Source organism: Propithecus coquereli, unplaced genomic scaffold (assembly GCF_000956105.1).
Source record: "Propithecus coquereli isolate 6110/MARCELLA unplaced genomic scaffold, Pcoq_1.0 Scaffold86, whole genome shotgun sequence".
In the NCBI taxonomy this organism is placed as follows: domain Eukaryota; kingdom Metazoa; phylum Chordata; class Mammalia; order Primates; family Indriidae; genus Propithecus; species Propithecus coquereli.
The window spans coordinates 2,984,692-3,001,813 of record NW_012154840.1 but is presented as its reverse complement, the minus strand read 5'-3'; the positions used below and the strand labels follow the sequence as shown (position 1 = coordinate 3,001,813).

General features: G+C 38.3%; 1 protein-coding gene and 1 pseudogene across 1 annotated transcript in view; one reads left to right on the top strand and one right to left on the bottom strand.

Moving 5' to 3' along the window:
* The window catches only part of TAF9B (TAF9B RNA polymerase II, TATA box binding protein (TBP)-associated factor, 31kDa), a 9,200-nt gene extending 6,660 nt beyond the window's left edge, over positions 1 to 2,540 (bottom strand). Inside the window, exons 1-4 of the mRNA XM_012664115.1 lie at positions 2,422 to 2,540; positions 1,723 to 1,804; positions 1,267 to 1,403; positions 1,053 to 1,187 (exon numbers count right to left, since the gene is read on the bottom strand). Of these exons, the coding sequence (XP_012519569.1) occupies positions 1,053 to 1,187; positions 1,267 to 1,403; positions 1,723 to 1,804; positions 2,422 to 2,472 (405 nt within the window). The 5' untranslated portion in view covers positions 2,473 to 2,540. The remainder of the gene's footprint in view (positions 1 to 1,052; positions 1,188 to 1,266; positions 1,404 to 1,722; positions 1,805 to 2,421) is intronic.
* A 3,152-nt stretch (positions 2,541 to 5,692) lies between these two features.
* Positions 5,693 to 6,450, top strand: LOC105826185 (annotated as a pseudogene).
* Positions 6,451 to 17,122: the final 10,672 nt, after the last annotated feature.

The following is a 17,122-nucleotide window of genomic DNA, read 5'->3' as shown; positions in this document are numbered from 1 at the left end:
GTCAGGTTTGAAATTAACAGGCTTGGGTTGAATTTCAGAATTCCAGCTTTATGTCAACCGTGGAGGAACTTGGGCAAGTTTCTTAAACTTTCTCTACTTATATGTAAAATTAGAATAGTAATTCCAAAGGAAGTAAGAAATATTAAATAAGAATATACATGTATATAATCCTATATAGTATTTAATTTTAAGGTAGAGTCTTCTTTGAATGGGGAATAACAGCTAATTTCCTTGTGATTTTTAATCTTAACTAGTCAATGTCTTAACCCAAAAAGACATAAAACGCTCTTATATAGTGGAATTTCGGAAAACGAAGACAACCAATTGTGGGGACAACTATTTCAGTGGTGGGAAAACCTTAGGTCACACTTCAGAAAGCAGGCCCAATTCCTGATGGTGTATCATTCACCCTTTTATTAGACCTCACTAAAAAACTATGGTATATCAGGAAGAATGGGAGTTGCAAGACCTGGGAATCAGTCTTAACTTTGCTACTAACTCCATAAATGAGTTTGGGCTCAGCTTCCTGATGTGAAAAATGACTGTTGGGTTAGATTAACAGAAAAGTTCCTGGCCGGGCGCGGTGGCTCACGCCTGTAATCCTAGTACTCTGGGAGGCCGAGGCGGGCGGATCGTTCTGAGCTCAGGAGTTCGAGGCCAGCCTGAGCAAGAGCGAGACCCCGTCTCTACCAAAAAATAGAAAGAAATTAATTGGACAGCTAAAAAAATATATAGAAAAAATTAGCCGGGCATAGTGGCACATGCCTGTAGTCCCAGCTACTCGGGAGGCTGAGGCAGGAGGATTGCTTGAGCCCAGGAGTTTGAGGTTGCTGTGAGCTAGGCTGATGCCATGGCACTCGCCCCAGGCAAGAGAGAGAGACTGTCTCAAAAAAAAAAAAAAAGAAAAGTTCCTTCTAAGCTCTAAAAATTAAAAAAAAAATTCTAGTAAGTTACCTTAACCTTTAATCTACTGCACTAGCTACAGGAATTTGCTTTTAAATTCCCTTATATCCCACCTTTTTACAAAAGCAAAGTTGACTAAAACCTCTTACCTTTTTAATTAAGGACTTCAGCCTATAGTTTGGAGCTGTTAAACAGTATCTATCAGGTGGCAGTCTAGGTCCCGCATATGGCTTAATCAGTGGCAGAGGGGTTTGATTTTTCTGCCTTGCAATATCCATTAAAAACTAAAAAACAAAAAATCCTTATTAGAGTTACAGTTTAAAAAATTGTAAGTAAAAATAACTTCAAAAAAAGTTTGCTCACATCTCTTGGGGGAGGAGAGGTAAAAGACTGGTCAGCGCGACACTGGATTGCCAGTCTCACATCATCTGCATCAACATTAGGTTTCTTAGCATGGCTGGAATAAATTTTTGCATCATCCAGAATTGTAGTCACATATCCTTTAAGAACAAAACAATTTTTCTTAAACATGTGAAGACAACTTAATATTTATGTCCATTTGTCTTAATAAAAGGTTCCACCAATTTCTAGAAAGTTTACGAATTTTGGGTTTAATAGCTAATTGTCCCATCTATATGATTAATTTTAAACAGATATCAGCGTAAATATTGTTCTCCCCTAGCTTTGAGTTTTTACTGCTTTAGGCTGAATTCTATGATATTAGCTACTAACATAATTTGGGTGAAAATGTTCTTATAATAAAACGATCTTTTCAGAATCACAAGTTAGGTCTAAGTTTTTGGTGTTTTGTTAACTTACGGAAAGCAAATTCCAACATTTGATTTATAACCCTTGGTTCATAATCCGTGATTCCCATATCCTTCAGGATCTGTGCCATAACCTGTGGATTCAAATAAAAATGCCAGATGCAGAATTTGGTATTGGAAATCAAGGCTGGACTGAAGGTAGTATTTATGATACAAAGTCCCCCTTTTCTGGGCTCCCAAAATCCTTGTCCTCCCAAGTGAGTGTCAGTTACCGCACCAAATCACGTAATACGCACTTGCTGAAAACTTTTATTTTTATTTTTTTGGGGGGGGGGTGGGCAAAAACAAGAAAAAGACCAGGGTTGGCTTCCTCAGCAGAGGTAGAGGTGGCTCCAGCTGGTTGTCATTTTCAGATGAGGTGGTGGGGGAAGCTAGTATCAGAACACCGGAGGCAGAGTCAGGGCTCACAGATGGGGTGAGCCAGAGAGGCCGCCGGGCCGACACCCAGGAGACAAAGCCGGGCGACCGCCGGAGCACTCCGTTGGACCGCAACCCTCCGGGGGAGCTCGGCCCGGGCAGCGAGGGAGCGGCTCGGGGGCCCGGGCGCACCCCCTTCATCCGCTCCTCCTGTCGGCCCTGGCTGGGCCAAAGGCGGCGCGTGAGCCCACCCTCAGGCCCTCAGCCAGGGCCTGCCTCACAGGTCCCTGGCTGCGCCGGGCTTCGCGGCCCGCCTCTCACCCTTCGCACTTACCAAGGCATCTCTCGGAGCATTCTTGGGAGGCGCCATCTTGCCCGACTCCATGTTATCCACCCCCTCGTCATCCGGGGAGCGAGGGCTGCTCGCAGACTCCTCGCTCAGGCTCCACCCCTGGGGGGGTGGAAGGCGGCGTTAGGCGCCGGCCCGCAGGTTGCCGCCGCTACCCCGGGCCAGTGCGGGCGGCGGGAAGCCAGGCTAGCCGGAGCCGCGCTCGGGCGCCTGAGGGAGTGGGGACCGGCTCGGGAGGATTGGAAGAGGTGGGTGAACCTTCCCCGGGGAGCCCTGCTAGGAACTAAAAGACGTAGAAGAGCCGAGAAGCTCGTCTTCCCAGAGTTGTTTTTCTGGCAAAGTGCACCAAATGGGTCATCCTCATCTTTGCGGGGTTCTCTCGCGCTTCTGCTTCCAACATGGCCCTTTCCAGCTCCCTGGAATTCCTGCACAGGCCCTGCTTCCACCTCCCCAGTGTTAGCGTTTTCTGGTCCAACATAGAACTCCCAGTTACACTTGAGTATCACATCAACCACGAATGCATTTTTTTGTATACGTATATCCCAAATATTGCACGGGTCATACTTATACTACAAAATTATTGTTGATCTGATATTCAAATTCAAATTTAACCAACAGTCCCGGATTTTTATTTGCTAAATCTGGCAGCCCTACTCAGTAGCCTGCTCCCCGCACAGTAGGACTTTGGTCAGCTCTCATCACACTCAAAGCCCTGCCATGGCTGCCCATTTCACACTGATGAAAAATTAAAGCCTTTGACCGCCTGCAAAGCATCTAGCTGGAGCCCCTCCACCTTCTCCCTTGGCCTTGAGCAGCTTCCGCTGTGTCCTGGCCGAGGCCCGCACAGGCCCCTTTGCGGCCTCCCAGATGCGCCCCCCCACCCCGCCCCCCGACTCTCCACAGTACAGCCCGAGTGACTTTCTTGAAAATCGCCCATCCAGCCAGAGTGACTTTTAAAAAAAAGTCCATCAGTTAACCGTCTCTGGCTTTAAATGTACCAGAGACCTCTTTCTTACTCCTCTGCATCCACCAATGCCCTAGTGTTCTCCATCTCAGGAAAAGGCACCGTGACCCACCCACGCAGGAAATGGACCTGGCAGCCATGTTGCTGCTTTCCCTCACGATCCACACTTAATCTAGCAACAAGTTCTGTCATCGCGACCTCCCAAAGTCTATCTGTGTCCTGCATTTCCATCCAGTGAGTGCTACAGAGCTAGCAAGTCCAAGCCAACAGCCTTACTCACCAAGATTACAGAAATAGGCCCCTGAAACAGTGCTCCCCCCACATTCCTCACAAAACCGGAGGGATCTTTTAGTCATAAATCAAATAGTTTTCCTTAAAACCCTCCAGTTCCCGGACTCCTGCCATACACAAATAAATACTGTATTCCCGGGCTTAGTGGACTCTTCAGTTTTGGGGAGCAGCTCACCTCATCCTGCTCGTCGGAATCCGTTGACCACCAAGAAGCCATCCTGAAGTTTGAGCAGGTCCCCCAAGAACCATATGAGCTCAAAACATTGTTTCCAGTGGAAGCGCTTGTTTCCACTCTCAGCGAGCGCCTTTCCCCACGCACTGTGGGCGGTCCCTGTGCAAAACTGATAGTGTCCACCTTCCCTTTTGAATGGGTGGTATATGTGCAGGGCACAAAATTTTAAAAATATTAAGAATAAAAGTAAAAGAAACCCTCTCTCACCTGTTCCAGCCTCTGATTTCACTTTCACGGAGGGCACCACTGTTTACCAGTTTCTTGTCTGTGCAATTTACAAATAGTACCTTCTTTATGTCTTCTTCCCCCAACCTGAATGGTACTGTATTCTTAAGGTGACCAACCTTTCAGAGCCAACCGGGAACACAGCTGTGCTAGATGAAAAACTATAACATAATATATTATAAATAATTGTACATATGTGTTATTACCCAAAAATAAGTGTTCATTTGAAATTATGTTGTTCTGATTATTTACTTTTCTGTTGCATAAAGGCTATTATCTAAACAAAATAGTAGGACTAGTTAACAGTGGCAATTAGTAGTAATTAATAATAGGACTAATTAAATATATGAGAAAATATGACTGTTTTTCATATTTCTCTTCTCTGTCCCAGCGATTTAACTCTTGTATATTTAAAATGTTTAAGTCATATTTTGTATTCTTACTATATTTAAATATAAGATGTTAAAAAAGGAGTATCTAAATACAATAAGACAAACAGCTATCATCTCACTTATATTTAATAAAAAATGACATGTTTCTTTTGGTTCCATGGTACAGTAGGATATTGGTACTCCTGTTTCTTTGCAATAATACTTCTTCAAACTGTCGGCAGCTTTTAGGACATCCTCCTTTTCTTCTGACCAGATACATTTCTACTGGAGCTGATAAAGGGGCAATGGCAAATGTTATTTAGGACTCCCTAAGACCTTGAGCTGGGAAGGGGACACTTGAGTGGGAGTTGGACTGGCTGGCAACTTCCCCCATGTTGGATAGGGTATTTTTTTTGGCCAGAGAGTGAAGAATTCCCCAGCCAACTAAAGTGACCTCTGTTTATCATGTTGGAGTCTGGGCCAATACACTGGAACATGGCTCATTTTATTTTATTTTATTTTATTTATATTTTTTGAAACAAGATCTTGCTCTATTATTGCCCAGGCTGGAGTGCAGTGGTGTCATCATAGCTGACTGCAACCTCAAACTCCTGGGATCAAGCAATCCTCCTGCCTCAGCCTCCCAAGTAGCTGGGGCTACAGGTGTGTGCTACCTCACCTGGCTAATTTTTATTTTTTGTAGACACAGGGTCTCACTGTGTTGCTCAGGGTGGTCTCAAACTCCTGGCCTCAAGCGATCCTCCCGCCTCAGCCTCCCAAAGTGCTAAGATTATAAGTGTGAGCCACTGCACCTGGACTGGTTTCTCTTTTTCAAATTTTTAAACAATTTTTATTGAGATGTAGTCTTGCTATGTCATTCAGGCTAGTCTTGAACTCCTGGCCTCAAGCTGTCCTCCTGTCTTGGCCTCCCAAAGTGCTGGGATTATAGTCATGAGCCACCACACCCAGCCTGTTTTCTCTTCATTGCCCTTGTTCTTTGTTTCTTTGTCTTTTACTCTTTTTATGCCTTGTTTGGTTTTAATTGAGCATATTATATAATTCTATTTTCTCTCCTCTCTTAGCATATACACTTGCAATGGACAATCCAAAAGTGTAATTATGGGGTTGGCTGACAATAATGGGGCTGAAAGGCTGTTTTCAGAGCAGCTGAAGATGAATGCCAGAGGTCCTGGATCTCAGCTAAAAGACAATATTTCAGTTGCTGAACTTTCAGCAAATGGACCTTTTGAAAGTCGTGAACTTCTTCAGAAATGTTTTTCTTGTGTGAAAAGTAAATTTTGCCTAGTCATCTTCTTGAATTATCAGAAAAAAATTTCAAGCTTAGTCATGATAAAATGAATTTTTTTCATACTGAGAAACATCCAGGGTCTCTTTGCTCCACTAAAATTACAAATGGAATTTAAGGCAATGTAACAGGATCAGCATCTTCCATTTCTTTCACTGGATATTTTGAGGGGTAATGTTGAGACTACTGGATTTGAAGATATTCTTTTTTTTTTTTTTAAGACAGGGTCTTACAGTAGAATGCTCATAGCTCACTGTAACCTCCAACTCCTGGGCTCAAGCAATCCTCCAGCCTCAGCCTCCTGAGTGGGTAGGACTACAGGCATGTATCACCATGCCCAACAAATTTTTCTATTTTTTTGTAGAAATGGGGTCTTGCTGTATTGCCCAGGCTGGTCTCAAACTCCTGTCCTCAAGTGGTCCTCCTGCCTCTGCCTCCAAAAATGCCAGCATTATAGGCATGAGCCATCATGTTTGCCCTGCAGATATTCTTAATGGTCCATCACAAAATGAAGTAATGCGAGAACCACAGTTGGTGAAATATAAACTCAGTTGATTGTAATACAGTGTGCTATTCCTTAAAATAGAGGAGGTGCATCTTGTTTATAGTCACCTTTTTACTGTAATTTGATGTACACAGCATTAAAACCACTGACACATGAAAATTTTTGCCCAAGTAGTATCAGTGATCATTTGAAATTATTTGGGTCTTTGGTTTATGGCCATGTGACTGTTGAAAGCATTAAAGGGAGATGATTTTAAAGCTTCTAATTTCTGTTAAAACAATAGCCTTCTGTGTCTTTAAAAATTATTGCTCATGAATATTATAAAATGGTCCACAGGTTCCAATTCAACCTATCTTCCTGGTATTCCATAAATTTAACTTTGAATAACCATTATCAGTATTTGAGTTTGTAAACATTATAGTGTCATCTTTCAGGATAAACATTTGTAATTGATTTCTATGGCAACACTTCCAACTGAGTACAATATATTTATTTTATATTGTTTCAGTTTATTTATATAAACTGAGTTTATATTCCACCAACTGTGGTTTTCCCATTACTTCATTTTGTGATGGACCATTAAGAATATCTTCAGGGGAAGCATGGTGGCTCATGCCTGTAATCCCAGCATTTTGAGAGGAAGAGACGAGAAGAATCACTTGAGGACAGGAGTTGGAGACCAGCCTGGGTAACATACCATATACTCCTAAGAATATTATACTCATAAGAATATTTGTTATATTGATACTATTTTAGAATTATAGTTATTCTTTGATTTTTCAGGTTTCACTTTACAATGTATACATATATCAAAATATCACATTATATACTATAAATATATACATTTTATTTGTTAATTGTACCTCAATAAAGCTGGAAAAATCTGATATGGGATTTGGATTTAGAATATATAATGACTTCTTACAACTCAATGATTAAAGGTAAATAAGCCATATCTTGCTCCTCTGCAATCCTCAGTTAAAAGTGAGTTCTCTTTAGTGTTTCAAATATTCACTATAGTGATCACAGAAACAATTTAGGATCTGAAAGTGCTGAGAAATTATTGTCTCTACACTATAATGTCATAATTTAAAAAATGACTTTTAATCCAGAAAATGTCAACATCTTTTATAATTATTATAAAGTTAAATTGATTAACCTTGTTCACTGAAACGTTTTGACTTACATTAATGCTTTGTGTGCCCACATTTATACTAAAAATTCAGAACAGATGAAAATTTAGAAAATATGCTATTACCCTATTCTTTCCCATATTTTTAAGATCACAATCATGTACTGTGGTAAATTTTACCCCATGGTAAAAAAGAGATCTAACATTCTTAACTACCAATAAAAGTAAAAAAAATTTTTTTGAGAATGAAATGTTTACCATCAGACCAGATTTTAAACAAGTTGGATATCTTTTGGCATAATTGTTTACATGTTTGGTATGGATAGCACATAGGTTGGTGTCTTTGAACACGCCCACAAAATAGATCTCACCTTCCTCCTGAAAAGCACACATGTAGGGACTGTCCCTGGGCAAAAATTGGCTTAAGCCCAGAGTCAGCGAAACTGGATGTGCTCTCCTTGGGGCCAGAGGACAATAGGTCCGGACACGGCCTGTTGGACAAACAGAACTATTCCTCATGACGGACAGCTTTATGACAGATAACCAAGCACCTGAGGTCTTGCAAACAAGCCAAGGCGTCTCATTGTCCTGCATACGGTAATGAGATAAAGAAGTTAAGATGCAAACATCTGCTTCCATTGAGCAATCGTCTGGAAGGAATGAAAATGTGTTTTCCTCAAGGTGGCCAAGGTAGTCACGTACCAGGAAGTAGCTGCCGGACATAGAAAAAGTATATAAATAAAACGACTGGTACAAATCGTGTACTGCAGTCTTGTACGTCTTGTGTGTGTGTCTGTGTGTTTCTTTCTGTGTCCATCCCCCGTTCTGCAATCCGGGCCGCAACACACACATAGCTGAATTATGGAATCACAGGTCTGATTTAAAGTCCTGAACAATTTCTTGCACTAGATGCTGGCAATTTATGAATCAGAAGTTCAATGAACTGATAACTCTGATTTTACAAAGTGACACGGTACCAGGCCTATAGTCATAAGGTTTCTTCATTCCTCCAGTAGAGGGCTCACTCTTGCATGTGGCTTTTCTATTAATGGCTGGTTGTTTCCTGGTATTACCACTGGTCAAGTGTAGGTGGTCTTCTTGGTATGAGCCAGAATGCTGAGAACTCCTTACCCTCTTTCTCTTTTGGTTGGAGCTCAGTGAACTAGAGACAGTGCTGTCACTAGAGAGCAATGATGGTGGCAGCAGCAATGGCTTTGGCAGCAAACACCCAAATTTTTAATGATAAAAGGCTATCCATGCCACATATTGTACAGTAATGCTTTTAGCAAAAAACATCCATTAAAATTTTAAAATTACCAAAATTTAGCAATGATTATATGTTTGTTGATAAAATTCCATGTTTTTTTCATATAATTTCTCAAAATTTTATGGTGGGATATTCATTCACTTTTGGCTAAATGCTGACTTTTAACAGTCAGCTACTTCCTAGTTTGTCAAAATATGTATTCAGTACACCTCTAATATATGCATAGAAGTAGAATTTCTGGGCCAAAGGGTTTGTACATCTTCACATTTCCTAAATATTTCAAGTTATTCTCTAAAATGGATGTATCAATCTACAGTACTACAAGCACTATGACAGTTCTGTTTGTAAAACATACATATTATTAGCAGACTTAAATAATTTTGACATTCTGATGAGTGTGAAATGGTAGTTTATTTTTGCTTTATTTGCATTTGCCTCCATAAATGGGCTGTGCATCTTTTCATTTGTTTTTTGTCCGGTCCTGTTTCCTTATCTGTGAATTGTCTGTTTGTGGTAGGCTGAATAATTCTCTCCCCTAAAGATATCCATGTTCTAATCCCTGGAACCTGTGAATGTTACCTTATACGGCAAAAGAAGCTTTGCAGATATGATTAAGTTAAGGATTACCAAATGGGGAGATTATCTGCATGGGCTCTAAATGTAATCACACGTATTTGTAAGAGGGAAGCACAGGAAGATTTGACTACAAGAAGACGAGGAGATATGATGATAACAGCAAGAGGTTGGAGTAATGCAAGGGAAGAGGTCGTGAGCCAGGGAATGCAGGTGGCTTCCACAATCTAGAAAAGATAAGGAAATGATTTCTTCCCTAGAGCCTACGGAAGAAACCTGCCCTGCCAACATCTTGACTTTAGCCCACTAAAACTTATTTTGGACTTCCGGCCTTCAGAAATTTAAGAGAATACATTTGTCTTATTTTAAGCCACCAAGTTTGTAGTTAATTTGGTATCAGAGCAATCGGAAACTAATAAACTGTTCACATCCTTTACCCGTTTTCTACTTGATTTTTATTTTAGAGGACTTATAGTTCTTAACTTTTCTTTTCTTTTCTTTTTTTTAAGAGGCAGAGTCTTGCTGTGTTGCCTAGGCTGCTGGAGTGCAGTGGCATCATCATAGCTCACTGTAGCTTCGAACTCCTGGGTTCGAACAATCCTCCTGAGTAGCTGGGACTACAGGTGTGCACCACCATACCTGGCTTCTAACTTTTGTGTATGCCAATTCTTTGCCAGTTATAGATATTACAACTACTTTCTCTACTGTAACTTATTTTCACAATGTTTTGGTGTTTGGTTGAACAGAAATTTAAAATTTTAATATACTGTAGTCAAATTTTTTCTTTTTTCTTTAAGGTTTGTTTTTCTTAAATCCTTTCCTATCCTGTACATATTTTCTTCTCAAAACTTAAAAGTTTTTCTCTTCAACTTTGGGTTTCTAATCTACTGAGAACTTATTTTTGTGTGCGAAATTTAGTTTTATTTATGGATACCATACCATACTTTCCTAGTACCATCTATTGAATAGTTCATATTTGATCTACTGGTTTATTTTAGTGCTTTATATAGGTAATTGTATTTATTGTCTTGGCTTTCATTGTTTCTGCTGAAAACTAGTTGTTCCTTTGAAGGTGATTTTTTTCTTGTCTTTTTTAAGATTTTCAGCAAATTTACTATAATGTCCTGCATATGGATTTATGTTTATTTATTCTGCTTAGACTTTCTTGATTCTGTGCTTAGGCTTTCATGATTCTGTAATGTTGTCTTTAGTTTGTAAAGCGAGCCATTATTTTGTCAGATATTCCTTCTGCCTCATTCCCTTTCTCTTCCTCTTCTGTGATTCCATATGAACATATGTTAGAACTTTTAAATATAGCCTCTATTTCTCTTAAACTCTGTTTGGTATTTTTTTTATTTGTCCATGTTTCATTCTGGATATTTTATTCTGACCTATTCTCTAGGTCATAAATTCTTCCTTAAACTGATCTATTTATAGATAAATATGTTCATTTAATTCTCAATTTGTATTCATTAAATAAAAGTCGCCCTTCCAGGGATCACAATTCAGCTTTTAATCATTATTCAAAAGTTCTCAATTCCAGTGACTGTACATTTTTTCCCTAGAATTTCCATTTGGTTCATTTTTCTAGTTTCTGATTCTCTGCTGAAATCCTCAGTCTTTTCTTTTATCTTCTTGAAAATGAGAAATACATTTTAAAGTTTGTGATTGATAACTCCAGTATCTGCAGTCTCTGTGAGTATGTTTCTGTTGTATACTGTTTCTGATAGTTTTTGTTCATGTTTTCTTGTCTGCCTGGTTTTTTATTGTATAAATGTAAGGTATATAATATGATGTTTTGATATACATATACATAGTGAAATGATTACTACAGTCAAGCAATTTAACATATTCATAGCTACCTGTTTTGTGGTAGATAACCTAAAATATACTCTGTTAGCAAATTTTCAATATACAATAATTATTAATGATAGTCCTCTTTCTGTGCATTAGTCATCTAGATTTATTTATCTTACATAACTACAATTTTGGCCTATTTGACCTACATCTCATTTCCTCCCTCTTTCTGCTCCTGATAACTTAACCACTGTTCTATTCTCTTTTTCTGTGTACAGTTGACCCTTGAACAACATGGGTTTGAACTGCTTGGATCTGCTTATACATGAATTTTCTTCCACCTCTGCCACCCCAGAGACAGCAAGACCAACCCTTCCTCTTCCTCCTCCTCCTCTTGCTCAGTCTATGCAATGCAAAGATGATGAGGATGAAGACCTATATGATGATCTGCTTCTATTTTATAAATGGTAAATATATTTTCTCTTCCTTATGATTTTCTTAACATTTTCTTTTCTCTAGCTTACTTTATTGTAAGAATACAGCATATAACACATAAAACATATAAAACATGTGTTAATCAACTGTTTGTTATTTGTAAGGCTTCTGGTCAACCGTAGGCTATTAGTAGTTAAGTTTTTAGGGAGTCAAAAGTTATATGTGGATTTTTGACTGTGCAGGGGATTTGCACCACAACCTCTGTATTGTTCAAGGGCTAACAGTATTTGACTTTTTTTTTTTTTAAGATTCCACTTATAAGTGAGATCATGCAGTATTTTTCTTTCTGTGTCTGGCTTATTCACTTGGCATAATGCCCTCCAGTTTCATCCATGTTGTCACAAATGGCATTATCTCCTTCTTTTTAAAGTCTGAATAATATTCCTGTGTGTGTGTGTGTATGTGTGTATTATAATTTCTTGATCCATTCATCTGTTGATGGAAAGTTAGGTTGTTTCCATATCTTGACTCTAGTGGACAATGCTGCAGTGGATATGAGAGTTGCTGGTTTATTTTTGATTTGTTCTAGATATTGTATTTAAATTTTTTTGGAAAAATTAAAGAAAGAGATATAATTTTTTCTCCAGAAAAGATTTACCTTTCTCCTGTTGAGTGCCTAAGGGACACTAGCAATTAGGATTACTCCAGTCCAGTTTTGGGGGTTGAGATGATTGAAAGCTGAGTTGTAGTCCCTAGAAGGGCCTCTCTATTTCATATTGATCCTTTTACCATTGATGGGCTTGTACTTCAACCTTGTCCCCCTAGCCCTATGAGACTATAAAACCACCGCTTAGCCCATCAGCCTTTTAGCCACCACATACAGAATCAACAAATGCTCCAGGGGAAATGCAGCCCCAAGTATTGGTTTTACCTTCCTGGGCTTCCATTTTGGATCAGTAATTGTTCCTTATTTCGTTATTTCTTTAATGCCTTCTGTCTTCAAAGGAGTGTGAAAAAAATGTGGCTTTAAATTTGCTAGTTTTTTTTTTTTTTTTTTTTTAGTGTGCCAAAGCACATAGAAAGCGGTGGGAATGGATGCTGTTAATTGACTATATCTACTGAGTTATCCCTTGACTGTTCAACATCTAAATACATCCTTCAACCTATATTGAACCTTTCAAACAGCAACAGTAGCAACAACACTCTCTCATAATATAATGCCACTATCCCTTGTACAAACCAAAGTGCACTTATCTTCTCCCTCTCAGGAAAGACTGAAAGTCCATCCTTGACTTCATCTTTGTTTGTCTGTGAGTCTTTATTTTTCCTTCCTGTTTGAAGGGTAGCTTTGCTGGGTACAGTATTCTTGATTGGAAGTTTTTTCCCTTCAGCATTTTGAATATATCATCCCACTCCTTCCTGGCTTATGATGTTTCTTCTGAGAAATCTACTGCCAGACATATCAGGGCTTCTTTATATGTTATTTGTTTCTTTTCTCTTGCTGCTTTTAGGATCCTTTCTTTGGGAGTTTGATTATTATATGCCTTGAGGTAGTCTTGTTGGGTTAAATCTTTGACCCTGGATTGTTGTTCAATTTATTTTTCTGGTAGGGGTAGGAGGGACAGTCACTCGAAGATTCTATTTGGCCATCTTGCTCTGTCTTCTACTTTTATCTCTGGATGCTGTTCCATTCTCTTCTAGTTCACTTAAAATTCCATCTATTAAACATTAACGCATAAAAAGCATAAAAATATTAATGTACTGAATTTACAACCATTGGAGAAAGGGGATATGAAATTAGTTAATACATATAAATATATACATAATAAACAAAGGAAGAAAATATTGCTAGCTACTACAAGCCCTTGTTTCTATAATTGGTCATGAGATCGTCATTGGTATTTGCAAATTCTTTCCTCAATTACCTATTCCATTTTCCCCTTTTCTTCAGCTAACTGGGGTTCTTTATTTTTTAAATTAAAAAAATTTGGGGGCATAACTTGTCTTTGTTTCTATCTTATTGTTTGGCTAAGTTCTTAGGGATCTGCACTTGGCCTTTGTGACAAACACATTGCCATTGTGTTCACTACACCATTTTCCCTTCCTAGACATACAAGAAGACTACATTTCACAGTCTCCCTTGCATTTGGATTGGGGTCATGGGATTAATTCTTGCCAATGGAAGGTGAGTGGAAGTAAATATCAAATGTCTTCCTCAGCTGTGTTGAACTTGGAAGGCATATGTTCCATTTGGCAAAGCTACAGGATGGAGGAGGCTCCATGACTTGTATTGGACTGTGTTGTGAGCCAGAAACAAAATTTTATTATGTTATTTCACTGAGATTTCAAGAGTGATTTGTTATTGTTGCATAGCCTAGCTGATGCCTAACTTCTTTGCTTATTCTTTATGCTGTTTCCACAGATTCAATTATAGTGGTGACTTACAAAACCATATCTCCAGTTCAGAATTGCCCTGGAGCTCCAAATTTTTATTTTCAATTTCTTATGGGCACAGTTCCACCTCTGAATACCAAAGATCCCTAAAATTAAAACTCATTATCTTCTCCTCTGAAACCTATTGTTTTTCTATTCCTCCTTTCAATAATGGCATTTCAATTCACTTACTTTTCAAAATTATAAGCATGAAAGTCATTCTTGAAGCTTCTATATTCCTTGCTTCTTTCTGGATTTTTTCTTTGTCTTTAGTTTTCAGGTTTTATTGTGATGTATTTGGAATATATTTCTTTGGGTTTACCCTGTATTGGTGCATTAAGCTTTTTGAATCTCTGGGATTATTTCTTTCACCAAACGGGGGAAGTTTTCAGCCATGATTATTTCAAATATCTTTTGATCACCACACACTTCCTCCTCTCTTTCCGCATTCTGGTGACGTGAATTAGATCTTTTGTTATTGTCCCATGGCTGCCTAAGGCTTGGTTCATTTTTTTCCTCGTGCACTTTTTTTTTCTTTTCCCCTTTTTAGAAATTTTAATAGATTTAGGGGGTACAAGTTGAATTCTGTTATATATATATGGTGTAGCGGTGGATGTAGAGTCTGGGCTTTTGGTGTATCTATCACCCGAGTAGTGTACATTGTACCCCATGGTTAATTTTTCATCCCTCACCCCCTCCTACCCTCCACCATTATGAATCTCCAATGTCCATTATACCACTCTGTGTGTTGATGCTTTCTTATCGCTGAGTAGTACTCTATGTTTTATATATAAATATATATATATATATATATATATATAAAATATATGTGTGTGTGTATACTCATCAGTTGTTGGGCGTGTAGGTTGATTCCATATGTTTGCAATTGTGAATTGTGCTGCAATAAACAGATGAGTGTAGGTATCTTTTTGATGTAATAATTTCTGTTCCTCTAGGTAGATACCCAGTAGTGGGATTGCAGGATCGAATGGTAGATCTACTTTTAGTTCTTTGAGAAATCTCCATACTGATCTCCATAGAGGTTGTACTAATTTACATTCCCACCAACAGTGTGTAAGTGTACCGTTTTCACTGCATCCACCACAGCATCTATTGTTTTTGACTTTTTAGTAATGGTCATTCTAAATGGAGTAAGATGGTATCTCATTGTGGTTTTAATTGGCATTTCCTTGATGATTAGTGATGTTGAACATTTTTTCATATGTTTGTTGGCAATTGTATATCTTCTTTTGAAAAATGCCTGTTCATGTCATTTGCTCACGTTTTATTAGGGTTTTTTGTTCTTGCTGAGTTGTTTTAATTCCTTGTGGATTCGGGATATTAGTCCTTTGTTGGACACATAGTTTGCAAATGTTTTCTCCCATTCTGTAAGTTCTTTGTTTACTCTTGTGGCTTATTTCTTTTGCTGTGCAGAAGCTTTTTAGTTTAATTGAGTCCCAATTGTCTATTTTTGTTTTTATTGCATTTGTGTTTGGGGTTTTAGTCATAAATTATTTCTCTAGGCTAATGTCCAGAAGAGATTTTCCTAGGTTTTCTTCTATGAATTTTATTGTTTCAGGTCTTACATTTAAGTCTTAATTCATCTTGAATTAATTTTTATATATGGTGAGAGATAGGGATCCAGTTGCATTCTTCTGTATGTGACTGTCCAATTTTCCTGGCACCATTCATTGAATAGTGTGTCCTTTCCCCAGTGTATGTTTTTGTCTGCTTTGTTGAAGATCAGTTTGTTGTAAGTATGTGATTTTAATTCTGGGCTCTGTATTCTGTTCCATTGATCTATGTTTCTACTTTTATGCCAGTTCCATGCCATTTTTTCTTGCTATAACCTTGTACTATAATTTGGAGTCAGGTAGTAGATGCCTCCAGTGTTGTTATTTTTGCTTTGGGTTGCTTTGGCTATTTGGGCTCTTTCTCGGTTCCATATAAATTTTAGAATTGTTTTTTTTTCTAATTCTGTGAAAAATGACATCGGTATTTTGATAGGAATTGCACTGAATCTGTAGATTTGGGCAATATGGTTATTTTAACAATTTTGATTTTCTGATCCATGAGCATGAGATGTTTTTCCATTTGTTTGTGTCATTTATGATTTCTTTTATCATTGATTTGTAGTTCTCCTTGTAGAGGTCTTTTACCTCCATGCTTAAGGTTATTCCTAGGTATTTTGGATTTTTTACAGCTATTATAAATGGGATTGAATTCTTGATTTGGTTTTCAGCTTGGTCGTTGTTGGTATATAGAAATTCTATTGATTTTTGTATGTTGATTTTATAACTGGAGACTTTGCTGAATTCATTTATCAAACCTAGGAGTCTTTTGGAGGAGTCCTTAGGATTTTCTAGATATAAGATCATATCATCAGCAAACAGAGATAATTTGACTTCCTCTATTCCACTTTGGATGCCCTTCATTTCTTTCTTATGCCTGATTGTTCTGGTTAGGACTTCCAGTACTGTGTTGAAGTGGTGAAAGTGGGCATCCTTATCTTGTTCGAGTCTCAGGGTGAATGCTTTCAACTTTTCTCCATTCAGTGTTATATTGGCTGTGAGTTTGTCATAGACGGCTTTTTATTATTTTGAGGTATGTTCCTTCTATGCCTAGTTTGTTGAGAGTTTTTATTACAAAGAGTTGCTGGATATTATCAATTGCTTTTTCAGCATCAATTCAGATGATCATATGGTTTTTGTTTTAAATTATGTTTATGTGGTGAATCACATTTAATGACTTGTGTATTTTGAACCATCCTTGCATCCCTGGTATAAAACCCACTTGATGGTGGTGAATTATTCTTTTGGTATGCTGTTGAATTCAGTTTGCTAGTATTTTGTTGAGGATTTTTATGTCTATGTTCATCAGAGATATTGGTCTGTGTTTTCTTTTTTTGATGCATCCTTTCCTGGCTTTGTTTATCAGGGTGGTACTGGCTTTGTGGAATAAGTTAGGGAGGACTCCCTCTTTCTCAGTCTTTTAGAATGATTTCAATACAATTGGCGCCAGTTCTTCTTTGTATGTCTGGTAGAATTTGGCAGTGAATCCATCTATTTCTGAGCTTTCTTTTCCTTGGGAGTTTTTTTTATTACTGATTCAGTCTCACTACTTTTTACTGATCTATTCAGGAGTTCTGTTCCTTC